The 27,724-nt window shown below is 35.4% G+C and overlaps 1 protein-coding gene across 3 annotated transcripts in view; it reads right to left on the bottom strand.

Annotated features, from left to right (window-relative positions):
- Positions 1–27,724, bottom strand: part of CSMD3 (CUB and Sushi multiple domains 3) — a 604,683-nt gene that overhangs the window by 68,634 nt on the left and 508,325 nt on the right. For all 3 annotated transcript variants that reach the window (XM_005150930.4, XM_005150931.4, XM_031050517.2), the window contains 9 exons: positions 20,396–20,605; positions 18,266–18,454; positions 15,406–15,583; positions 13,235–13,380; positions 10,567–10,647; positions 9,371–9,484; positions 4,084–4,272; positions 3,507–3,653; positions 1,099–1,287 (listed from right to left, as the gene is read on the bottom strand). In XM_005150930.4, coding sequence (XP_005150987.2) covers positions 1,099–1,287; positions 3,507–3,653; positions 4,084–4,272; positions 9,371–9,484; positions 10,567–10,647; positions 13,235–13,380; positions 15,406–15,583; positions 18,266–18,454; positions 20,396–20,605 — 1,443 coding nt within the window. The remainder of the gene's footprint in view (positions 1–1,098; positions 1,288–3,506; positions 3,654–4,083; positions 4,273–9,370; positions 9,485–10,566; positions 10,648–13,234; positions 13,381–15,405; positions 15,584–18,265; positions 18,455–20,395; positions 20,606–27,724) is intronic.

Genomic DNA, 27,724 nt, shown 5'->3' with positions numbered 1-27,724 from the left:
CCATTACTGAACTCAGTATGTTGAGAATAATTATCTGCTACTTGAATTTGGTAAATTGCTTGTTTTGATTTGTTGGTTTATTTTTAATTCGACATTGCTTGCAACATATAATTAACAATCTGATCAAGTTCTAGAAATAACTGACATGAAGGCAATCCTTAGATAACTGATGTGGGAAAAAAGCTCAAGCAATATATGTAGCAAATGCATTGCCTGTGCTTTTTTTTTTTCTGGGGGAGGGGGGCAATTTCAGTTTTTAAAAATACAGACACACTTTTTATGTATTAAGACAAATTTCTCAAAACCTTTTAAACTGAGATTATTTCACCTTTGATAAAGGTTGCTTTCCCTTAGAAACATATAGTTCAAAGACTTTTTGTCCATTAATTTGGAACAATCCCATGTAATTTATCTCTGCTGTTTTTTTTTTTAATAAAGACATCCCCAAAGTTTCATGAAAAACATTAATTCTAATAGCTCACTGAATAGTGACGTAGATTAAGCTATCAGAACAATAGCTTTTTTCAGGAAAGGAAGAATTAGAATACAGTTGTGAAGGGTATTAAATAAGCATTTCTTTTTCATTGTTAAGTAGAAAAAGATTTGCTTTTTATAAGGCAGCAGAACTAAATATAGAGCCAACTTGATGAATATTTCAAATTTTAATTCAAACCACGGAAGATTAGAATGGCGTCATAGGCAATGCTTTTTAATCTAGTGTACTGTTCTTGGAAATGTAGCAAGTTTCATGTCTTTCTATTTGCTATATAGTTCTTGGACCATAAACAAACTTTACTAAATACTCAGTCTCAAATGATTTTTTTGAGTAATTTCATATTTAAAATTCCTTGTGTTTTTTTTTCCCCTCACAGAGTATGTAGATTATTCTTATTATCTGCCAGTCTTAAGAAATTCTGTTGAAATACTATTTTTTAAAAAATACACTTTTTTTTTTAAGTTTTATCAGGCAGAAAAATTCTGGTAGAAAGGCACGACCATGACGTAACTACCTGCTATTCTTTTTTAACTGATGACTTACATTAGAAAAGGAAAAAGAAATTTACTTACATTGTATTACTTCGTAGTGAAAGAATTTACCTTGACAAGCTGGGACTGGAACATCCCATGAGTAATAACCATATGGAGACTTCCTGCATACAGCAGTACTTTTCCCAATGAGCCGAAAACCTCTATCGCAAGCCCAGCGAACCATGCTGTTGAGCTGTCCACCTGTCTGACTGACAATGAAACCATGTGGAGGAGACTCTGGAGTGCTACAGTAGAGAGCTTTAAAAGTAAATATTGAATAAATAAAAGATACATTTAGAATCCAGATAACAATTCTTGACAATTCAGTGGACATCTAAAAACAAGCTGAGAAAACATCAATAAAAGTTGTTAAGTGGTTGGATTTTGTGTCCTGATCATGCAGGTATTAAGCAATTTCACAAAGTGTAAAGGTGAAACATAATAGGGCTTCAGGCTTTATCAGTCTCAAAGGAAATATAGTGGTAGTCCACTTGTATAACTGTTTTATCACCATCTTTCTTAAACCAGTAAGCTACAGAATTTCAGTTCATAATAAAATTTATTGCAATTGTATACATTTCAGTAGTATGCAATTTGGTTTTTTATGATGAAAACATCAAGGGCAAACTGCACATAATTTTTTAAATAATCTTTTCTTTCTGATCCTAAATGAATCATTAATTTCAAGTTCTGTGATACAATGAAGTGAGCCAGCAAATCCAAATAGATTTTAATTCTATTCATGAGTGTCACCATAAATCCATGCAAAAAAAGCATTGAATCTAGTAGGTCACTTGTGTTCCGCCTACCTTGCCAAAGCAATGGACCAGAAAGGACCTGCAACCTGATAGCAAGGTTAAGGTAAATGTTGTTTAATAATTTTACTTCATCATTGATTGGTTTTGTTCAAGGATGAGCCAAGACTGCTTAGCTAAAACAGCAATTTCCCCTTTTGAAGGAAAGTAAATTAAGCTGGAAGTTTGCTTCTATGTGCATCCTTCATGCTTTGAAGACACATTGAAAACTACTGGTACATATTTTCTTGGGCAAATATAGAAGTAATATTTCACTTGCTCTTTAGGCCTTCTGTGTTCCATGACTTCAGGGCAATGCTTTTCTCAAAGGTTTCTTCTGATCAGGATGGAATCATGTAGCTGTTTACTCTTTATTAAAACACTACCCTATCTTTCAGATCACATGGTTTGAAAATATGTTCTTCCTTACACTAAACTGCTTCTGTTTTATGGTCTTGAAAGAATCAGACATATACACAACCCTGCTTCTTCAGTGTATAAGAAAATATACCGTGACATTTTCTGTGTGGTACAGATCACCAGTAAATATTTCCTGTCTACCTCCTAATGGTTCTTTCACTGACAGTAGGAAGAGACTTTTAAGAACTTTCTCTTCTTCCTAACAAGTAATATATGCAATTAAAATAGGTACCATATAATACATTGTGTCTAGCCAAAAGTGAATTTTATCTAGCTATACAACAAACATGTTACTTCTGAAAAAGTTGTCCTCTCCTAAAGGGAAAGATGATGCTGATACTGATTAACAGACCTTTGTTAGTCTAATTATTTTTCTGCAATAGTGAAGTAGCCAAAAATTGAGTCAGGAAAAAAACCAAACAAACAAAAAAAAACATAGCAGAAAGAAATTTATATTTATTCTCAACTGCTTTCTCCACTTTGTAAAATGAAATGGTTTTATGCCAGTAACTTCTCCAGTATCTACAGATACTATCCCCAGAACTTTCCATTAAGTGCATTTAATGCCTTTGTGCAACTGCTGTCAACTGCAACAGATCTACTTTAACATGATTAATGAATCGCAGTATCCAGTAAAAATTGATATTACAGAATAATTCTGAAAAAGCAATTATATAAAAATCAATCTCTGTCAAGTACCATCTTCACATCATATGCACAAATATGTTCATTTGAATTAATAGCACACAAAATATTGGCTTTTTTTGGCATACTAATTGATCTTTTCTAATACTGATTGCTGCTTATGTTGAACCCCATGAAGTTCCATCCTTCTGGGTTTCATATTTTTTCACCTTACATCTGTTTTCACTCCTGTCTTGTTACACCTCTTCTTCTGTACCACCTGCAGTGTTAATGATCCAGTAATGAAGAACACAGAGGCACATGAATGCAAATAAATGATGGGAGGGAGAATGGGAATGCTGCTTCTTTCATCTTTAGTACTGGCCTATTCTAAAGTCCTGTGAAATATTTGTTTAAATCTCTACAGGGCATGTGCTTCATATATTCTTCTTAGGCTGTGTGTGGTTTTTTTAACTCACGAGATTAGTATCAACAGGTTCATATATAAAGCAGATTGGATTTCCTTTCAATCTGGGAAATTAATGTTGCAAAATTTAGCTTACATTACCGTTTTCACATAAGTAAATTATGTTGCACACTGAAATTTTACAAACGTTAAAGAAAGACTGATTTACATACCTACGTATCTTATCCTGAAACCTTTTTTATTGGTGCCATGATCTGCTGACCACCGGAGAAATACTTCATGGCCATGGCTCGTTATGTTTAGAGAAGATGAATAGTCCCCACTGAGAGAAATGAGCAATGGGCTGTGACTATTTGGTCCTTGATACAAGGAAGAAAGAACAAAAAAAAAGAAAAAAAAAAAAGAAAAAGAGAAAAAGGGAGTTACAAAGTTTAAAATAACACACAGTGAACTATATACATACAATTAATAGATATAAAAACATCCTCTGAACAATGGTAAAACAATGTGAATTAAAAAATAGAAGTTGATATTATATGTCATACATTAGGCAGTACATATTTATTCAGAAAAAAAAATATTTCTAAACATAATCCAGTACAATTTTGAAAAAGTAATCCAACAGTTCATTTTACTACAACAAATCAAAATAATTTTTCATTTAAGATTTTAATATATATATATAGTGACAAATTATGGCCTGCATAAACAATAGTGATTATATAGATATAGTGTAAAATACATATATAGAGAAAAAGGATCATCCAAAGTTGTGCATCTCATAGTTACCATCAAAAACCTCAAGTATATCAAATTCCTTTTCTGTCTGGAAGAATTCGAAGAACATGCTTATATTATAACCCTTTTCCACAGTAATGGTCCATGCACACATCTGAAGATTTGGGTAGCTGTCAGGATATCCAGGGCTCAGTATTACTCCTGTTGAATCCAGACGCATTTCGTTGGCTGGACAGAGAACTGTGAAACAGAAAGATTGGCAAAAATGCTAAAGACCAACATTTCTGTTTCATGTGATTGACAAGATTTTCCAGAGTTTAAAAGATCTGCATTACTCATTTTAGTTCTGTAAATCAGAAAGATTGTCAACATTTTAGAAAAACATTTTGAAGTCAGTTAGAATAAAACTCTAAATTAATGTATATCTTGAAAATAAGCCCTGCAACCCTCAGAAGTTATCAATTCATTACATTTTTCTTCTTTGATTCTCTAGAAGATATTCTTGTAGACTGTATTTAAGTACAAAATCGTTGCATTGTTCAAAAACTGATCTGTAGACTTTTTTTCTCCCTCAGATTACTATTACTGTCAGCCATAATCCCAGGTAAAGTCTTGCACTGAAAGCAAAACTTGAAGAGACTGTAATTTTTCATTGTCAGATTCTAAATAAAGAGTAACAAATCCCTCCCACAACCTGTCTGTATAAAGCAGCACCTTAATTTTGAGTTCCTCAATCAAGCTCTAAGAAGACTGATGTATCTGCACAAAATGTAAGCACTATTCAGACATGACGCCTTTGTTCTAGTAAATAAAAGTGACATTGTGTTGCTCGGAAAGACTAAGTAGACAAGAAGATGACTTATGCTAATTCAGCTACCTAGTTTTTAGATTCATAGAAACATTGGGAAATGCTAGTTTATTACCTTTACATGCAATAAAAAACCCTCTGTTTTTATTTTACCACACCTAATACAGCCCCGTGTCTTTCCTTACCAAAAGAACCAGCAAAGAAGTGTCCTTAAATCAAAGCTTATGACTAGCAGTATGTTGGTGTTATAATCCTTAATGAGCTAAAGAATCTCAGGATGACTTCAGGTTCCTCCTTTTAACAAAAATGTACAACAGTACAACATTTCACCATATGACAAAAACTTTCTGAGGAAATTAAGATCAACTTTCCAACTTCTAACACAGAGACAAACTCTCTCCCTGGTGAACAGATATTAAATCACATGCAGAAGAAATTATAAAAATCAGAATTCCTTAATTGCTGACAGTCTTTTTCCCAAATTTAAGTCTAAGAAATAAGAAAAGGAACACACTTTATGCTTTTCTCAAGAACATTGCTGGGAGGCTCTAAACCCCACAACATGAAAGTGTTTCCTGCAGGGATGAAAAAAGACACATGCTCATCCCTGCTGACCTCTTCCACGGGTATTGCCAACCATACCTTCACCATACTTTAAATAATTATTTTTTCTTATTTTCCACATCATATTCTGAAGCTATTCACATTCCAGTTATAGCTGTGCTGGAAAACCTATAGCAGCTCTGGCTATTCTTAACTGTCACAGTCTCGGGAGGAATACAGGATGCTAGCAGGAAAAATGCTACTTCGTAAATATTTTACCACAAATATTTAAAGTAGCTGCTCAAACTAAGGAAAAAGTGTTTAAAAATATGATGAAGAAGTTTGATTTTGCATTTATCTTGATTCACTAGATCTACACAGAATAACAATCTGGAAGACTTAAACTTTCTCTTAGTAGCTGTTAAAATCACTCATGCTCTGCCGCTGAGGAGGCACACAAGAAGCCAGGAGAGAGAGAAAAAAACAAAGAAACAAAACAAAAACAGGGGAGCTAACTCAAACTACCCAAAAATATATTTGATACCACAGTCTGTCACGCTCAGTATATAAAATGGGGGGGAGGGGCTGATTGCTGCTCAGGTTGGGCTGGGTATCTGTTAGCAGGTGGTGAGCATTTGTATTCTAAATCACTTGCTGGACCTGGGGTTTATTTCCCTCTCCCTCTGTTGTGTCCATTTTCATTACAATTGCTATTAGTAGCAGTAGCATTGTTATTACATTTTATTTTATTTCAATTGTTGTTATTTCAACGCAAGCATTTCACCTTTTTCTGATCATCCTTCTATCTCACTGGGTGGGGAGTGAGTGAGAGGCTCCATATTTAGTTGCCAGCTGGGGTTAATCCACAACACCACGTTGCTGGAACTTTTTTCCAATAGCTGGTTTTGCTTCATGATAAGTGAACAAGTGCCTACCGTTTATTCAGAACTGAACACTACTAAACAGGAACCTTATATTCTGTTTTCTTTTATATTCACAACACACAGAAGTACTCAGTAAGTAAGTACTCAGCTGTGCCCTGGGTTCAGCAGTCGCAGTCATTTTTTCTCCTTGGTAGCTGGTGCAGTGCTGTGTTTTGACTTTTGGGCTGGGAACAGTTGCTGATAGCAAGTATGTTTTGAGTTACTGCTCAAATGTTTGGTTTGTCCAAGGACTCATGAGCCTCGTGCTCTGCCAGGGAAGGAGGGGAGGCCGGGAGAAAGTAGAGGCAGGACACCTGACCCAGGCTAGCCAAAGATGTATTCCATACCAAAGCACATCATGCCCAAGATGCAACCAAGAGTTATACAGAAGGGCTGGGACTCTGGGGTTTGGAGGAGGTATTGGTCGCTGCTCAGTCGGGCAGGGTAGGGTGAGTTATGTGTCGGTGGCTGGTGAGGTGTTGTATTCTCTTCACTTGTTATTGGCTTTATCATTATTATTTGTAGTAGTAGTAGCAGTAGCTGTAGTGATTTGTATTATACGTTAGCTATTAAACTGTTCTTATCTCAACCCGTGGTAGCTACATTCTTTGGATTCTCCTTCCTAACTCTCTGGGAGTTGGGGGAGCAAGGGGGGAAGTGAGTGAACGAGCTGTGCAGCTTTGGGTTTAAACCACGACAAGCTGTTACAAGTTATACAAGAAAATAACTGGATCTTAGATTACTCCAGAATGCTGAAAACAATGTTGGCTTATTAAAAACAAAAATTGTGTTTTTATGGGGAAAAGTCATTGGACTATAAGGACAGATAAGAGAACGCAGAAAAGAAGAGAAAGTGAGAGCAATAAAGAACAATCATCTTCTTAAACAAGCCTCATAAGAATCATAGAATTGTAGGATGATTGTGGTTGGAAAGGACCTTTGAACATCATGTAGTCCAACCCCTGCCATAGGCAGAGACACCTTTTACTCGGTTAGATTGCTCAAAGAGCCATCCAACCTGACCTTGAGAAAAAGAAAGCAATCTGTCCACATATTTTAAAATACTGATCTCTCCCTTTCAAAACAGGCATTTGATTGCTAATTTTAGAAAGTTGATTCTCATGTCCTATGTTTGTCTCAATTCATCAAGAAGAAATTGAATATAACACCTTCACATGAGAAAACTCCTATGGCTAGAATCTGGCAGCCAAACTACAGTGATCGGCTACTTGAATTACAGACTTTATTCCAAGCAAATGAAAGAATTGATCTTGTCAGCTCCATACATACATATATATATATATAAACACACACAGATACACACACATACACATAGAGAAGTGTGGCAGGAAGCCAGGAAAAGCATCTATTAAATAAAAGATGTTTGTTTTTTTGTTTGGTTTTTTTTTTTCATTTGGCTACAGTGTTTTATTTACAGCCAGTTTTGCTGATCCTGTATGATTCTGCTTTGCAAACTCTCCTCAATTTCAGGATCTTCTGCTAAACATCCCTCAGGAATTTTATAAAGGAATAAAGACTTCTTTCTGCTCAATGGATTCTCTTGGGAATCGGGTAGCTAGGGTCATTATTTTATTTTTTTTATAAATCTTAAGCTAACGTAGCTGAGATATAGCTGAGAGTTATCACTCAAGAATTTTTTCAGGGTCCTCTGATTATGATATAAAATACAGTTTGAATCTTCTCACTTTAAAGCTTTCATTTTATCCTGAAAGTAGAAGGTAATTTCAAGGAAAATTAAGGGCAAATTTACATGCTGCATATGGGAAATATGTTTTAACAAAAGAAGATGATAAGCATTGGCATAAGCTTATGGAATTTAGTGATTACTTTCTGATATAAAGAAGGAAATGTTCAAGAGTTTTAAGAAATACTTAAAAATAAAAATAGAAAAAAAAGTGGCATAGTTTTAAATAGTACTAAGTGTGGTGTAAACTAACCTGGAACTACAAAAATCACCAAATAAAATCTTAAATATGTTTTGCTTTAATATTTTCTCCTAGGGATACTTTGCTATTGACAACTATGTCTTTATTACAATACCTTAGATTCAAAATTAGAGTTATTTAAATTCTGTTCAGCAGCATTTTTCAGATTTAATAAATAAATGAATGTTGAATGTGGGTATTAATTTCAAGTTAAAAATTGAAGCAAAATTTAACCAAAACTAACCAAACAGTTGGTAGTCTAACATATACACAAGGTTAAGACAACAGAAGTTAACACTGTGAAGTCTAACAATTAACCTATGCTCTGCGTAATGAAAAAAATTAGTAAACTAATACAAACATGAACCAACAGAAGAAATGAGTCAATTTTTTGAGTGACTCTTATGCAATGTGTTATAGCCTGCACAGTTAAAGTATGGTAGCTTATACATAAAAATATAGTATACTAAAATTACAAAAGACATAAATTTTAGGCACAGAATTTTGTTTTGGGTCTTGCAATGAATATGAATATGCCTTCAGCAACAAATGCTGAAAGAATGCCTCAGGATCAGCACATAGGTCTCTGTTCATCATGTTTTAATCTTGTTTCGACCTTAACAGCAAGGTAATGTTATATCTGTCTAGTCACAGTTTCAATAAAAGGTGGAAAATATTAACGTACACAGGCACACACACACACATACAGAAAGCCTATTATTTGAAATACCTTGTTCACCCAAATCCATGCTATATTAACTTAGCATTTTTTAGAATTTCCATATTAATTTTCATATTATTATGTCTCATTATATATTAAATTTAGACTCCCTCAAAAAAAAAAACCTGTGAAATTTTCACAAAGTAAAGCAGCAGTCCTTTAAACTCATCAAATTTACTAAAATATTACTAATTATTTTGCATTAATATATGATGCCTTATTTTGCATTAATATATGATGCCTATTCACCACAATCAACAATGCTAACATTGGGAATAGTATCAAAAAGTCTTAAATATTTTCAGTATGCCATCTTTCGTAAAGACATAGTGGAGAGTATTTAAGGAATCAGTATTCAGTTGGTCTGGCAGGAGGAAAAGAAAAAGAATAAAAGAACCTTGACAAGCAGGTGGTGCTCCATCCATCTGAAGCCTTTCACCAAGTCGGCAAGTCAGAATCTCATTACCAACCAATGTAAAGCCTGGTTGACACTGGTATCTTATTATGTCTCCTGTTTGGAAAAACAAAACAAGACAAAACATAAACAAACAAAAGAAACATTAAATAGCAATTAACTAGGACTTTTTGCTTTAAAAACATTATTGATTAATGAGGTTTCTTGCCATCATATATAATGGGCTAGATGACCTCTGGCATAAACAAATAAGAAATGTGGTAAATGAGCATTGTGTTGCACACTGTGCTGCATCTATCACTGTTTTCCACCACATTATTTGTTGGATAGTTTGCTAATTTGTCTGAGTTTGACTGATACTGTGTGAACCATGTGTCCACAAAGCTTTAAGCAATATAATTTATTGGATAACCATTATGAAATAAATAAACCAATAAGACTGACTCAGTAACTCATAAAATTCTGAGGGAGGTGCGGAAAATAAATAGGAACTGGGTTTAGGTAGTATCTAACTTTGCCATAGTGAGAATTAGAAATTGTCAATTTTAATTAAGAAATTAAAAATTCATACAGGTTTATGTACCAGTCAGAGTAAAAATGTTGGTTTTTTCTTTGTTACCAGTATTGGACTCTAATATTGGACTCTAATAAAAATAAATTTATTTTTCTTTGCCAGAATGCGAGCAAAACCGGTTGATCTGACATTTTATATCTGATCTTATAAATCATATTTCTTTGACAGATAGGTGTTTAGGTAATATTATTAATACATCTTAGAAATCCAGAATGTCCTTCCCTAATTTGACTTTATTCTTCAGGTCACAATACTTTATTTCTGCTACAGAATAACCACTGTCTTATGTAATCTTTTGGGTTTTGTTTGTTTCTGTATAAGGCAATGTTTCCTATTAAACATTACAAAAAATATATTTTAACATGAAGTTAAGTAGAAACAAATTACTGTGTTACTTATATATATGGGATCCACAAAGTTAAAGGAAGATGAATGACTTTGGTAAAATTGATTTTCAAATATAAATCTAACATCTTACAAGCATGGCTTCCATCCTGAAAAGCAAGAAATTTCTGTTTTCAGGTTTGCTGGGTTTGGTTTTTTTTGTTTGTTTTTTTTAAAAAAAAAGGAAGAAAATTTTCCTTTTGTTTTTCTCTTCAATTACCTATTTCAAATTCATCGTCCTCAGTTAGAATTTCAGCATTTGGTATACTTGCTGGAGGCTGGCACACCCGGAGCTGGTAGGCTATAAACAGAAAGAAAGCATAGTTGACATTCTCATACGTAGACAGTCAACTCACTCATGCAAACACAACTGATTCAATAACCACATTAATAGCATCAAATCAAACATCTATTAATTTACTTTGAAATTTTCAAGAGAACTAACAAAGGAAATATTAATTTCAGAATTAAGGAAAAATTGGAAGTTGCACCTTAGTTATTTAATTTCAGTGGCAAAACCTTCATAAATACCTAAAAGCTTAGAAACAGGTGTCAATTTTCTCACTTATGTGATCTCATCTGAAAAGCACATATTACATGTGTTATGCAATCATTATTTTGTTTGGTTTGGGTTTTTTACAATACATTTTTACTGCTGAATGCTTTCACTTTTAAAACTGTAAAAAAGATAAGTTTTAGAATCCAAAATATTCTACCTAGATGAAGCACAACTGATGGACAGAACCAGTTTGAATGTGAAATTTCGCAGTAAATAAATATTGTGGAGCCCATCTCACCTTCACATATTCTCAGAGAAAAATGTTGCTTTCAAACTTCAAATCCGAAGTTTCCCATGAAAAAAAATTCTGAGTTAAAACATATGTATGCAAAGCCAAGCAAAATAATTAAGTGAAACAAATGATAAAAAAGGACAAGTAGGAAGAGCAGGCAGAAGCCATATAGACTGTATTTTTTTCACAGAGAACCTGTGCAGATGGGCCTGTGTTTGGACACAGACAAAATTCTCTTCAATCTGAATGCAATTAGGACAGAAATAGGCCAAAGGGCACTGAAATACCTATACTGATAGTATGTATAGTCACCTACATTTTAAGATGTACCTTCAGGTTGATCAGTGGTTCTGGTTTTCACTGAAACTACATTTTCATGTAGCATCTCTCATTAGCAAGGAAACATCACCTCCTTATGGCAGATGATGATTCAGCTACATTTATATACCTCTTTCTTACTTCCTGTGCTGGGGTACTTTAGTAATTAAATTTGTCATTTTTTTTTTGGTCAATCACAAAATTTATATTGTAACCAGGTAAAATCATTTGTTACTACTGAGTAACCATATTTAGGTCTTCTATTCCACTCATATTTGTTGATCATATAATGAATACCCACTTAAATCAGTGAGTCAGAAAGCTTACATCCTGCCTTGATATAGTAATTTAAAATAAAACACACCGTGCAAACATGATACAGGTGTGCTATTAGCATTTTTTTTAATAATAATAGTAAAAGACCACCATCATCATTAAAAATTTGATTCAATAAACAATTAATGTCATTTATCTCAAAAGTTTCTCATTTGGAGGTATCATTTGTTTTAATCTCCAAATTATCTATTTTAAGTAAATTTGACTCCTCTCACTACCTCACCTTTATTGCTATAAATTGTGTGTATCTACCTGATGTGAAGGATCATAGACTCGAGGATACTCAGAAACTTACTTTTCTTGACAACATCAATACAGTGTTTCAATTTTCTTCATGACTAACACTTTGTCCTGCTCAGTTTGCATCTTTATTACACATTAGACCCCATGCACATGGAATGACAATTTCCACAATAACAAAAGAAATAACTATAAGGAGGTCAAGTTCTTTAGAGGCACCTTATTACTAGCAAGTGATGAGAAGAAATAGACTAAAGTTGCACCAGGGGAGATTTCTACTGCATATTTGGAAAACTTTCTTCACTGAAGGAGTTAACAAGTATTGAAACAGGTTGCACAGGGCTGCCCGAGGAAGTGGTTGAGTCACCATCCCTGGAGGTATTTAAAAGATGTGGTACTTAGGCGCATGATTTAGTGGTGGACTTGGCAGTGCTAGGTTAATGTATGAATTCATATATAGGATCACAAAATCATAGGTTGGAAAAAACAGTTAAAATCATGAAGTCCAACCTTTACCCCAGGGCTGGCAAGTCCACCATTAAACCATGTCACTAGAGGCCCTGTCTACATGTTTTTTAAACATTTCCAGGGACAATGATTCCACCACTTCCTTGGGAAGCCTGTTACAACGCCTGGTTTCCCTTTTAGTAAAGAATTTTTTCTTAATAACCAGTCTAAACCTCGGCTGGCGCCGCGTGAGCCTGTTACCTCTTACTCTATTTTCATCGTCAGTATTCAATTCAAGGGCAGTTTAATATTAACTATACAGTGTAACTCACTTTCACTGACATCTCTACAATAACAGTTATTTCTTCAAAATATCCAAATATCTAGGAGAAATTTAATGTCCCCCAAAAAATTTAAGATTACAAAGGAATTTCAGAAGCATTGAAAACAGTGAGAAGATAAGCACTTTGAACTGTATGGTCTTAATGCTACATTCTTTGTTCATTGCTCTTCACAGTGATTTTGTTTGTTTGTTATTTCTTGACTACTAGTAAATTTACTATGTGGTAAGAAAATATCTTGTTTTCATAATTCGCAATTGTCTCTCATGTGTTTGCATTACTTAAGTGGTGATCAGTCCTGTTAATAATAGCAACTCTTTTCGGAAAAAAAGTAATTAAAGTAATTTTTTTTCATGAGTATTCTCTCTGCAGTAATCTCTGCAGAGAGTGAAGTACTGCAGTTTGTCACACTTACCATGATAACTAAGTACAAAGAAGCCACTGGTAGTAAAGTCACTATGAAACTTGATCAGAATCTGATTGGAAGTGCTATAGACTGATTCTAATGCAGTGTTGCCACTAAATTGTCCAATCTGAGGAGAAGTTTGGTCAGGTCCATCCCTAAGGAAACAGATACAAAAATGTTTTTCTTCGTTCAAACAAATATTTTAAATTTTGACTGTATTTCATCTTCCTACCACAGACTGATCACGTTTATGTATCTGTATTTTCAAATGTGGCTATCAGAGAATAAATAAATCAAATAATGGTCATGTCCCCCAGTCTTCTGAATTTGGTCATTTCTAAGAAAAATAAGAGATTAGCATTATTTAATTTTAAAAAGAAATATGTTAATATTAGCTTAATTAAAAACGTTTATACTCTAATCTCAGCATTTTTTAACATAGCTTCTCCTCCCTCCTTCTCCTCCCCCAAATTAAAGGTTACAATGCTATCTTAAATACATGTGCCACTGGTATGATCACTGCTACCTTATGGAAAACTGAAATACTCATTTAAGTGGAAAAAATAAACCCAAGTTAGTTCTAAACAACAGTGAAACTGTAGAGAGAACAGAATCATAATTCAAAGTCATTATTTTATTTTACTTGCTTCCTTTCAGATCAAAATTGATCAACATTAAACAATGAAAGCTAAAATTTCTTAACTGTTACTAGCATAAAATTCTAGGTGAAATCTGAAATGAAATATACATGAATAGCATAATAGATGCTTTAATTACAGAATATTCTCCTAAAAGTGATGTTACTCTAAACAGGATACAAAACATTTTAAAATATCAGAAAAGAACATACAATGAACAAAACCTGGATCATAGTATAGACAACTAATTTTAGTGTAAGATCTAAATTTGTAACACAGCCAGGACAACTGTAAGCACATGAAATCACTTGGTAGAAAGGAAGAACCAAATGGAAGAAGCACTAAGGATGGACAGTGGTGTTCTAGTATTTGTGGGATAAAATAGAGAAAAGATGTCTGTATGCACACAAAAGTGTAATTTCATTGAGGAAAGATTCTGAAGGTCAGGTTAAATTTGATACACAAAACACGTGGTGAAGAATTAAAGGAATTCAAAATTATCTTATTTTTATTAGAGCAATAGTATGAGTACATATTCTGATCAGATTTTGATTAAACTTTAAGGCAAAGTGATCAAGTATCTGGATGCGGGCCAAGACTGTGGTACACATGATGAAATAAACTCCAGGACCTACAGAAATGCTCACAAAAGGTGCAGAGAACTGTTTAATGTTTAGGAAGGTAGGAATTAAATCCTCAGTTAAATGAATTTATATGAATCTAAATTAGATTTTCATGTAACAGAAACATAAAATTAATAATTAATATTCCAAATTACCTCTCACTATTTTGCACTACTCAGACTACAAGACTACTCTCTCAACCTGTGAATTTTCAACCTGCAGATTCAATTACCAGTGGATTATTGTTTTAGGCAAGCTTTCAAAAGGCCTTAACCACTGTAGAAATGTCTAGGTGACTCACTAGTAACAGTTTCAAGATGGAGCTGTTACACTTCCTTACATCCTTCTGCCTTTACCAACTTTGCAACTAAGAACAACGGGGGCTTTAATTATGACTTTAATGTCTGAAAAGATTAATGGAATCAAGTATATAGAAAATTTAATTTGTTTACATTTAGTGTCAGCTCAGCTCTTCTTGTCATAGTCTAATATAGCCTCTCATTTTCTATACTCTTAACAGTTTAAAAAAAAAACCATCTTGCAAGAAATTAAGAAAGTGTTGCTGTAGTTTCTTATATTACACACATCTGCAACTGCTTATTATCACTCAAACATTTTCTTCTCTTGGTTGTTGACGAACTGTCATATTGATTTTTCTATACGGTTCATTAACAAACTGAGGCACACTAGTATAATTTTTGAATTCTCAAGACAAGGACTATGAAACTTCATGTCCAGTGCTATCTAGAGAGAATCGTACATTATAAAGCATGAATTAGTGCAAAGATTCCTCTAGAGAGAACACAAGTTTCAAGAGAAAAATCACAAATATACTCTTTTTAATCCATACTTTGCTGCATAGTGTCACAAGAAGATAAAAAAAAAAAAACAACATAAAATGCTAGAAGTTTTTTCTTACCAGACAGTTATGAAATCATATATTGGCTCTGTTTGAAGAACTGTAAAATTGATGTAGATTCCATTTCCAGGTGGTACTCTTACAAGCCAGAAACAGTCTTGAAAGTTTGGATACTCATCAGGGTATCCTGGAGAGTATATGGTGCCATTCATTGCAGTTATATTTCCTCCACAGAGAGCTATAAAAAGACATTTGTGTTTAAAACACATTAGTTGCTTTTTGCATTCTACTTAGACCATGTAAAAGCTCTTCTTTTAAACACATTTGGTAAACAATAACTAGATTGTGTAAAACCATTGTTGTAATTTACTGAGTTTTTTGCAGAGTAGGAAGTCTAATTTGACATTATTGGTAAAATCTAAAAGAAAAAAATAATCCTGATGTCATAAATATTATCAGAACTGGAAACCAAAGTAATATTTAGACACTGGGTTAAATTATTCCCTGTACAATTGAAAACCACTTTGTTACAGCTTTGTGTAAATGGCAGCTACAAATTAGTGGTGAATCTCATCAATTGTTTCCATTTATTTTCACAAGAAAGTAGCTCACCTAAGTTACTAAGTGAAAGAAGAGATATGCTAAGTGAAGGCCAGGGAAAAATTAGAGGGGAATTCAAAAATGAAAATATTGTGTGCTACAGTATGAACAGCAATTTTGCATTTCCAGAGACAAATTCTGTTAGACAAAAAGTCCTTTCTGTAATGCTTGATGAAGTACAGTAATTTTAGATGTCATACAGTGTAAGATTGACAATACAGGTTTTGGACTTCCGGAACTATGCATTTTGGGAAAACTGCTACACAAAGTTGTAATTACATGATTTTTTTCACAGAAGTTTCAGATGCATGCTGAATATATGATACCACCATGTTATTACAGAAAAGAAACTACATTATAAAAACCTAGTTCTAGAAAAGTGAGCAAAACCTAATACTATATAATTTTCTTCATTTTGCATGCATTCTTCCTCTCCCCACCACAAAAAAGGGTATGGAATGACAACCTAAATTCCCTAAAATATGCTTAAGAACCTAGAAATAGAGAACAGACTGTTGGAAATATAGCTCTGACATATAGGAATTATGCATTGTTTGTTTATATGTAAAACGTGTTATGGTTTATATATATATATATATATATATATATATATATATATACTTTGATACTGAACTGTAGGGTAAGGAGACTTTCAGTCACACCTCATCCATTCAGACTCAACAGCTGGTATAATGCTTTTGTTCAGCTTTTACCTTCAAAGACTCAAGGGTGTTAGAGCAGTGCAGACAGAACTTCTGCAGCAGGGTCTTAGGGGAGTGAACATATAGGTAGATGATTGTCAGGAAATGAGATTTCTTGGAAAAGGAGAGGGAACAGCTTCCAAATGGTTGAAAGTGAGGGAGATGAGTTAAGAAGGGTCAGAGAATAGCAGATGCTGCTGAGCACAGGTTAGAGGGATTTTAGATGCATGAGAATTAAAGAAGAGAACAAAACTGTTTACACAGGAAGCATGTGCAATGATATGACTGGCTGTCTGCTTCAAGAATTCTGAGGCATTAAACAAGACTTAGTATATGTTGCTTTACAATAATGATATTAAAGTGAATAAGAATTTATAATATACTGTGTATTTCTGGAACTAGGTATATACAAAAAAGCCCGCTTCATTTTAATACTTTTGAACACAAGGCTTTTATCTCAAATCAATCCAAGTACAACTAGAACATAACAAATAATCTTTTTCCTTCAGTAATAAAAAATAAACAAAACTCAAAAACATCAGTAGCTTACAAAATTGTCAAAAACTCTTTACTAAAAATACCATGGCAAATATTTGCATAAAACCCCTTGTAATTTAAGAAATTTAACTGGGATCTGAGTAATGCTGTCAGGCCAATCATGCAGCATAGCACACATGTTAGAATTCGATTATCAGGATGGGGTTTTTTCTCTTCATCTTTTCACATCACATTCAGTAGAAAGAAAGAACTTTCCACCCTGTTCAGGAGCTTCATCAAAATTGATACTCAGAACAGCAGCATGTTTTGGGCCTTTTAGAATTTACTAATTAAATTCTTGCTTCCAGTAAGGCAATTCAAAGGAACAGAATCACTCCATTCCATAAATTATTTTCTTGATTCTGAGGCACACAAAATACAGCTAGAACTAAGTAATATGGAAAAGCTAATCTGTTTAGTTGTTAAGACATGAACCATTACTATTTCCTCAGGATCCAGAAAATGGAGGTTGGAACTTAACTGTGATAAACTAAATTCTTCCCCTTTCAAAAGACAAGCAGTATAGGTATCACCTGTCTTTTACATGATAAGACTTCTCCTTATGAATTCAGTATCAGATGGACCTGAATTTAGATATCACATCCCTCAGAAATTCCTGTGGCTCATTGACTCCAGAAGGAATCTTAAGTAATGAGGCTTCAAATTTAAGTACCTAAATTTAGGTAGATGATTCATAGTACAATGCAAAAAATCCAGAAAGATGGCAGCTTGTTATTTTCTGGGTTTGATTTCCCCTTTCCCCTTCTCCCCCCACCTCCCCCTAGGCATTCTTCTTCAACTTGCTTGCTACTGAAGATCCCATTCTTAAAGCTGAACTTTTAACGTTTAATATAGAGGGAAGTTAGGCCTTTAACTCAGTTCCTATACTTATGTTTAGGCATGTAGAAAACTTTACAGTCAATTGCTTAATTGCTAAATGTGTTTGGATCTTGTAATCACAGGAGTGCAGGATTTTGGGATGACAGTTTTGAATATGAGTATCTTCACTTTGTCTGTGCTTTTTCAGGAATCTAAGGAAGATGTACAAATAATGAAGGGCTTACAGGTCACCCAGAACATACCTTCACATCTGGGGAGAGGATGGTTCCAGTTACGGCTGATGCCATGGAGACAAGTCAGAGCTGAATTTCCGATTAACGTGTAGCCAGGGAAACACTCAAATGAAATAGTCTGTCCCACAGTAAAGTCATTCCCAATAACAAAACCATTACGAAATGGTCGAGGGTCAGGACAGCTTTGTAGCTGATATGCTGAAATAAATAAATATTAATAACAATGGGGGTGAAAAAGTAAAATGCAAATTTTGTTACTTCAAAAATAAAAGCTTTTCATTAGATTAGAACTGTGTCTTAAGTTCCACCATGGTTATAATCAAAACCATTGGTCCTACAACAGGAGAAACAGTGAAAAAATTCCACAGCAACTCCAGAAATATGCATAGAAATTTCCAATTCCAAACTTCGTATTGAAAATGTAATACTAATATGAAGTTTAAATGATCTGTTCCTTACGCTTTGATAATCTAAGTGTGTGTGTGTGCCTATGAGAAAACAAATACCAGACACCCTACCACATACGCTTTTGGAACAGTCTGTAAAGGCAAAAATGAGACTAGACTCTTAATCCTTTTAATTTCAGTAAGTACAGAAGTAGCGCAGTAAAAAAGAGAGTATAAGTGAATTTTGACTTTGTGTTTTCTCCACTTATATCTTCAAAAAGGTAGGGCCACTGACTGTCTCTTCAAAGCTTCAAATTGCTTCAAAGTGCACCCTTAAAATTAAAAAAGCTGCAGAAGACTGTCTAAATTAGAAGTGTGGGGAAATACCTATAGTTACAGAGGACTGATCTGATGCCTTGGCAGGCAGGAGGCTAAGAGCCCAAGCGCCTCTAAAAAAAGTGCAAGAGAAAGGCAAACAGCAGAATTACAATAAATATGAAAAGCAAATCAGATAGACTAAACTACATGATGAGTGAATGATGTGTACAGCATTAAGGAACAGAACAAGCGTCTAACTAAAAAGCCCCTTCACATCAACAGCCTAAGGGACAAAAGGTGAAATCTAGAGTGCTCGAACCAACCAACAACCCTTGTGTGAAAGGCATGGCATAGAGCAGTGGGATGCAGTGTTGGCAGGTGGACACTTTTCCAAGACTGAAAGTGCAAAGAGATCCAGGTGGAAGAGCATTACTGTTGTTTCGAAATTATATTAAATGCTGCTATTATTAATAGCAGTAATAGTATATATGCTCTTACCTTTTTCTGCCCTTTAGAGCAGTAGATAAGATTAATACTACTTACTACCAGTAAGATTACTTACTTAAAAGTAGTAGTAAGTTCCCTTACTCCTACAAATTGCATCATATTCTAAATAAGAAATTAAAATCTTATCAGGCAATTTAAGTCATAAATTGACATGTTAAGAAAAAAAAAAACAACCTAGCATTTTTTTATAGTCATTCACTTCCAGAATTTTACATAGAAGTCAAGTCAATTTGAACTTGTTAGTATTGAAAGAGCAATAGCAGACGGCTGTGAAGTAAAAACTGTTTAAATCATCCTTTGACATTATTCGTATTATGAAAACAGGTACAGTTTAAACTATACAGTTGACCTTTTTCTGTGAACAGTGGTACTCTAATCCTTTTTAAATGAATCTGCAATTATATAAACAGAATAATGATCTTGCAGTCTTCTTAAGCTTAGTGTGACCTATTTGGGTACAACAGAACAAGAAACTTGGAGGGGAATTATGAACTAGGAAATAAAACAGATTTGGAGATTTCTGGGTTGGCATTATTCTGTACTAGCCTATATCAATCCAGTACTTTAAAACAATATTCATATCCTTCCTTCCATAACCCAAGACACAAAATTGAGATTCCCATATGCTTATAAAGATTGAACAGAGATGCTTACTTTGTAAAGCCATACAATGTAAATTAATATGCCAACCAAATTCAGATATAGGCAATTGCATGTTCGCCTACATTTGAACTGCTTTTCAGATAGACTATGCAATTATTTTTCCTTTTTCATCTTGATTTTCTCAATTCTTCTGTTGATCTCAATGCATAACACTACAGTTTGAAACACACTGAATCTTCTATTTCACATTTATCCTTTAGAAATCCCAAGAAAAAGCAACTTTAAAAGTCACCTTGTTCTCACATAAGAATGTCAAAAATCTCACCTTGATATACAATATGAAATCCTTGCTTGTTCTGTGAATAATCACTGTGAAAGTATAAGCTGGTTTCATGAGTTGTGCTGAACAGAGAGGCTGGTAGCTGAGGGCCACTTAATCTCCCAATAACAGTGCTAGTTTCTGTAGATCCACTCCTAACTTCTAAGTAATCATGTATGGTCTCCGTCGAGAAATTCACAAATTGTAAATGGACACCTGAAAAACACCATAGGTAAATAAAAGCCACTGGTATCAATACCAGGAGGGAAAATTATGTTGGTACGTTATACACAGAAAATATCAGTAAACAGTGTAACCAGTGGAAATGCATGTGTCAGCTCTCAGAAGCAGCCCATGGAATTCAGTCTGAAACATTCTCTTCATGCATTACTAATTCTGATCAGCTGGCAAGGTAAAAAAAGCTAAAACTGAAATACTAACATGATCCAAGGCATTGAATATAGGTTATTCAGTCTTCACTGGCAAATGCTCTGACCACACCACCCAAGTCTTGGAAGGCAGATGCAGGGACTCTGAGAATGAAGACCCTAGGCCCACTGTAGGAAAGGATCTGGGTCGAGACCATCTTAGGAACCTGAATGCACACAAGTTCATGGGACCTGATGAAATCCATCCGCGAGTCCTGAAGGAGCTGGTGAATTAAGTTCTTAAGGCACTTGTCATCATATTTGAAAAATCATGGCAGTCAGGTGAAGATCCCAACAACTGAAAAAAGGGAAATATAACCCCCATGTTCAAGAAGAAGAAAATGGATGACCCAGGAAATTACAGACCAGTCAGTCTCACTTCTGTGCCTGGAAAAATCTGGGAGCAGATTCTCCTGGAAGGCATGGTAGGGCACATGAAAAACAACAAGGTGCTTGGTGACAGCCAGTATGGCTTCATTAGGGGGAAATCCTGCCTGACCAATTTGATGGCCTTCTACGATGGGGCTATGGAACTGATGGACAGGGGTAGAGCAGTTGATGTCATCTACCTGGAGTTGTGCAAAGCGTTGGACACTGTCCCACACAACATCCTTGTCTCTAAATTGGAAAGACATCAATTTGATAGGTGGACCACTTGGTGGATAAAGAGTTGGCTGGATGGCTGCATGCAAAGAGTTGTGGTCAACGGTTCAATGTCCAGCTGGAAACTTAGTAACGACCAATGTTCCCCAGGGGTCAGTGTTGGGACTGCTCTTGTTCAACATCTTTGTCGGTGACATGGACAGTGGGATAGACTGTGGCCTTCAGCAAGTTTGCCGATGACACCAAGCTGTGTGGTTCAATTGATACACTGGAGGGAAGGAATACCATCCAGAGGGACCTTGACAAGCTTGTGAGGTGGGCTGATGCCAACCTCATGAAGTTTAACCATGCCAAGTGCAAGGTCCTCCACCTGGGTCGGAGCAATCCCTGGCACAGCTACAGGTTGAAGAGATTCAGAGCTGCCCTGTGGAGAAGGACTTAGGGCTCTTGGTTGATGAGAAAATGAACATGAGCCAGCAATGTGCGCTCACAACCCAGAAAGCCAACAGTATCCTGGGCTGCATCAAAAGGAACGTGACCAAGAGGTCAAAGGAGGTGATCCTGCCCCTCTACTCTGCTCTCGTGACACCTCACTTGGAGTATTGTGCACAGTTCTGGTGTCCTCAACATAAAAAGGACATGGAAGTGTTGGAACAAGTCCAGAGGAGGGCCACGAGGATGATCAGGGGACTGGAGCACCTCCCTTATGAAGACAGGCTGAGAAAGTTGTGGCTGTTCAGCCCGGAGAAGAGAAGGCTGCGTGGAGACCTCATAGCAGCCTTCCAGTATTTAAAGGGGGCCTATAAGGATGCTGGGGAGGGACTCTTCATTAGGGACTGTAGTGATAGGACAATGGGTAATGTGATAAAACTTAACCTGGGGAAGTTTAGATTGGGTATAATGAGGAAATTCTTTACTGTTAGGTTGGTGAGGCACTGGAATGGGTTGACAAGGGAAGCTGTGAATGCTCCATCACTGGCAGTATTCAAGGCCAGGTTGGACAGAGCCTTGGGTGACATGATTTATTGTGAGGCGTCCCTGCCTATGGCAGAGGGGTTTGAACTAGATGATCTTAAGGTCCTTTCCAACCCTAACTATTCGATGATTCTATTCATTTGTTACTTTCTTTGCAAAGTTACCTTTTTGTGTATTGGATAAATTTCATTTCTGAACATTGAATACATTAAATTTAGTCAAATCTTTCCCTTTTCCAATGGCATATATACTCCTAGTAAATGAAGAAATACTGTGTGTACCATACCTGGAAAAAAACAGTGACAGAACCATATTACAGAGACAGTGTATCCAGAGAGCTATGCCCCCTCGCTCTCCTCAGTAGCTGACACCAGTCTGCAGAGCACTCATACTCCTGCTTTGTCTCTGGGAGCTGCCACCAATTTTCACACACACACACCTGTACTGGTCTCACGAATTACTGTTGAGACCCCCACACTTGCTCCACTAGCTAGCACCACAGGTCAGGATCACCCACACTTCTGGTCTGACCCCAGTAGCTGGCACCAAATTCCACTTACAGATTCAAGTCTCACCAGTAGCTAACACTAAGTCCTTGCCCCACACATGCACACAAGATAGAGTGAAGGTAAACAGAGACACAGTTAAGATTTAATAAGAAGATATGAGATGATAGGACAGACTGGTGATAAGCTGCAGGGTTGTCAGACAAATGTATTGACTGGTCCCTTATTCCATGCAAAAAGACCTTTTATGCCCTTTTATTCCTACCCCCATTTTTCGTTCCTCTGTGCTCCCGTTTACCCTGCACATCCCCTCAGGGGTCTGTATAGGTCTTCCAATTGATTCCTGTACCCCTCCCAGTACAGGGTGCCCTGATTTACCGTCCCCTGTATGTGTCTGTGTTCAGCTTCATTGCTGTTTGAACCTGCAAATGGGAAAGTACAGCCATGTGCCCCCACCAGAGCAGAGACCTTATGCTTCTGGGCATCAGGCTGGGCTCCAGCAGCTGGGAAAGGGGGTCCTCAGCTGGAGTGCCTGCAGGATGTGGCCACACCCTTTACATCTCTCAACATATATAGTATTTTTTACATCACAAAAAATGTAAATGATATTATCTAACCATCACTCATTAGTATGCAGTTCAATTAATGAATTCACATATACACATGGCACCATATGATGATCTTGACAATAGAAATTTCTGGTTATTTGATTCAGTAAGGATCAGAAAGGTTGTTTATTATCCATGATCAAGTTATATCTCCTAGCCAGGTGATGTATCACAATGATTACGTGGCAGAAAGAAAAGGCACAGTAGCTGAATACTCATAGGGCTCTTTAAACATTTTCCTGCATATGTATATTTCTATATAATTTACAACAAAATGGAATTTGTATTTTGTCTGAAGCTAGCATGGAGCTAGTGCAGCTATGGAATGACAATGGAATATTTTCATTAAGAAGATGCTTGAGTCGCACTGGTGTTATTGGCAAAGTCAATCAACATGATTTCATATAAAATTGAAATGAAAAGGTATAATGTTAGATTAATTACTGAGGAGTCATGAATAATGTTGTAACTCTTAAACTGTAATAGCTAAATAGTGTTTGTCACTGTCTTTTAGAGCTTTCTCCCCAGATACCATGTAAAGTTATGAATGGTTTTCTGAAACATGTAACGTTTTATATGCTACAGGAAAAAAGGTTGTTGCATAATTAAATTACAGTTACCTTGATCATGTCTGTCACTGTTTATTTGAAGATAGTTTATATTGATAAGAAAGCTTCTTCTCCTAAGTGTCATTCTTTGACTTTGCCAGCCTACAAATATATTTCCTACATAGAGAATCCAGTTATATTCAAACTTTACTCTTTCTATATGCATGGTATTTGTAGGCTTGGTCTTTTATATGATCCTGGGAACCAAATGCTTGTCCAAATTGTAAGCTGTCATTAATAACTGCCAACTCATGCAATTTTACTGTCAATCGTTTTCTCTTTCACCCATCTTGTTTGATACCAAATCAGCTCTAATATATTTTTGCCCATCATTCTGCTCTCTGTACCCTACTGTCCTTCAGTACAAGTTCTGAACCACATCGATCTTCCAAAGTAGTCATCCTTCACTCAGCCTGTAGCACCTGCCTCTGTTTGTTTCAGACTTCTGCTTTTTACACTGTTTTTTTTCAGTTTGGACGCACCTTTGAATTAGCATTTAACATAAAATCTCATCACAAATCTCAAAAAAGAATTAGCAACAAATCATATAAAGTAACCTTGTATGTTGATTCCAAATCAACATAGTGCCTGTCACTGGTTTAGATTACACCATTAGATGCCATAAAGTGAAAAAGCTTATGGTACATAACTTCTAACTTGGAAAAAAAATCTTGTTAGAAACACTTAAACTGAAAGCCTACATGAAGTTCCCATGACAGCATTTCTGAGATTCTGAGATTCTGAGCATTTCTATTTACTACTCAAGAGTGAGATATATGTGCCACTACTGAACTAAAACCACAGCATCACTAAAACAGTTATAGCCATCGCTTTTTCATGTTACTTTTTTTCATTTTTTCAATGAAATTTTATTTTTATTTTCAATTCAGTTTTAACCATATTTTGTTTCAAGATGGTCAAAAACGTCAAGCACATTTCAATCTGTGTAGCTTTATTTTTCTTCTAGAAAAAGGAGCATTTAGTTTTCCTGTTCTTGAACTGGAGAACAGTTCATAAAACAAGTGAATAAACTTCAATTGTTACAAAGAAATGTGGAACTATTAATTTTGGTTGGGATTAAATTTATGTATTTCATCCAAGAATTTGTTTCCAAAATTTCAATAGCTGAATTTCCCTCCCAATGGAAGGGAAATTACATAGTATGTTAATAATATAATATTTGATGATCTTAAGGTCCTTTCCAACCCTAACTATTCTATGATTTAAATAGGAGTCTGAAGAGTCAAAATTCTTGGACATGGAGTAAGAAATGGAGACATAAGCCTGGGGGACTGCAACCAAAAGCAAATGTATTGGAGTCAGGAGTTAGTAGCAGAAAAGAGGCAGGATAGCTGTAAATTAAGGCAAGAGGCAGAATCACAGAATCATAAAAAGGTTTGGGTTGGAAGGGATCTTAAAGATCACCTAGTTCCAGCCCCCCTGCTATGGGCAGGGAGACCCTCCATTAGACCAGATTGCTCAAAGCCCTGTCCAACGTGGCCTGGAACACTCCCAGGCATCCACAATTTCTATGGGCAACCTGTTTGAATGTCTCACCACCCTCAGGCAAGACACTTGGGATAAAAAGACAGCAGTTTTTGTATGAAGTTGATAACACCATGTTATGGAATCTGAAATTTAATCTATATTCCAGATTTTAATTATTTTTTCTTTTTTAGCAAATGTCCTTGAAAGCATCTGGCAACATATGCTGTTCCCAGCTCTGAATATCCCTTTTCCCTCTAACTTTGACCCAGGGATGATGCACTTACTACTTCTGTAATTTTCTTTGATAACTCACCTAGCAGGGATCTGCTTGGGATCTGAAGATTCTAGACAGCACTATAACTCATGATCAAACAGCTGTTACATCAAGCTGTCTAAAATTCAGGTAATGGCAAAATTGAATTTTCAATGCTATTTCTATAGAATGCTAATACAAAAAAATCAATTACTGACTTGAATCCTGAGTCTTTTGAAAAAAATGCAAACATTAAAAACAGGTTCTGTATGGAAGTCTCTATCCTGTCATAATTTATTTCCCACAGATAAAATCTGTTAAGTAGGTTACAGTGTTACTGAATGTTTAATATTCTTCAATTTAAACAACCCATGCAGAACAACTAGCTTTCATTTACATTGTAAGTGAACTGGGCTCATGTGACATACAATCAAAAAGATCACAGAATTGATTTTAAAAAGAGGAGATAAAGAATCTGAACAGAGTGCAGAAGGAAAAACCATTTAGCATGTCACATTCACTTACTGTGTAAGACCCAAAAATTCTATATAATCAACTAAAGAATACTGCAGAAGATGACAAGTATACAATAGAAAATAGCAAGGAACATCTGAAAAAACAGTACGTCATTCAAGTAGCATATGAAGAAAAAAATCAAAGTGCACGTGCTGCTGCAAAAATGCCACAAGTGTAAAAAAATCAAATGGGACAACTTTATTGGCTAGCCTTGAATAAATATTATGCAATGATAGCTATATAGGATCCACCCGAAGTTGCTCAAGAGGTTAGCCTATGTAATTGAAATTATATATACTACCTATGCAAAATCATGGTGAATGAGAGAAGTTCTGGTGACCAAATAAAAGTCTGTAGACATATCCACTTTTAAGACATGAACGGGTGCTGTGGTAACTGCAGGTTCACTGCAGTCCATGGAAAGATTATGGAACTTGTCTAAATGGAGACAATTTCCAAATACATAATAGACAAAAAGGGACTCAGGAGCAATCAACACAGATTTATTAACAGAAAATCACAGTTAATAAACCATTATTTCCTTCTGTGATTAAACTGACAAAGGGAGGATATAACATACTTTCACCCTGCTATGGCTTTTCACTCAGACTTGTATCAGAGTGTCATCTGGAAGCTGAACATATATGAGATGGATGAATGGAGAAGTAGGTTAAAAACAAATGGAGCTTTAAGACTCCAGGGATGATAGTCATTCAATGTCTGGTTGGTAGCCAGTAAAAAGCACAATATTCTATGGATTGATATGGGACTTTACACTATTCAATGTCTTCATTCTTCAGGAGAAACCTGGATAATTAGAATGCATCTTCAATAACTATGTGGAGGATTGTAAACTAGGGGGCGTGAATGATATACTAAATGGCACTTCTGTCCAACTTGAGGACTGAGAAAACAAACCCTTCTTAAGGGTTTGCAGAAGAAATGTGAAGTTCTGCATATGGACCATAGCATCCCTATCTGTTGGTACAGGCTGGGAATTGATTAGGTGAGTAGCAGCACTCCTGAGAAGGACCTGCCAGTTGTGGACTTGATCTAGTGTTACTGACAGTTTCACATTGAGTGGGAAGCTTGACATCTTAAAGTGAGAGGCTTCTACAGGTCTCTTCCAAGAACATTTGTATGCTGCTGCGACATTCACCTAGCACATTTAAAGAAGCTTAATGATAAAATAAGGAATTCAAATGCAGCTTTAATTTCTCCTAAAGTGACACTAACTTGGTTTAAAACATTTGTATTTATTTTTGTTGGGTTTATGACCTCACAAAGAGAAAGCAAGACTTTTAAGTTATAAAACAGTGCTTGATTGTAATTAAAACTGTCTTCCTTTAT

This window comes from Melopsittacus undulatus, chromosome 1 (assembly GCF_012275295.1).
Source record: "Melopsittacus undulatus isolate bMelUnd1 chromosome 1, bMelUnd1.mat.Z, whole genome shotgun sequence".
Lineage (NCBI taxonomy): Eukaryota > Metazoa > Chordata > Aves > Psittaciformes > Psittaculidae > Melopsittacus > Melopsittacus undulatus.
Note: the sequence above shows the minus strand (reverse complement) of the source record. Positions and strands in the feature narration are given on the sequence as shown.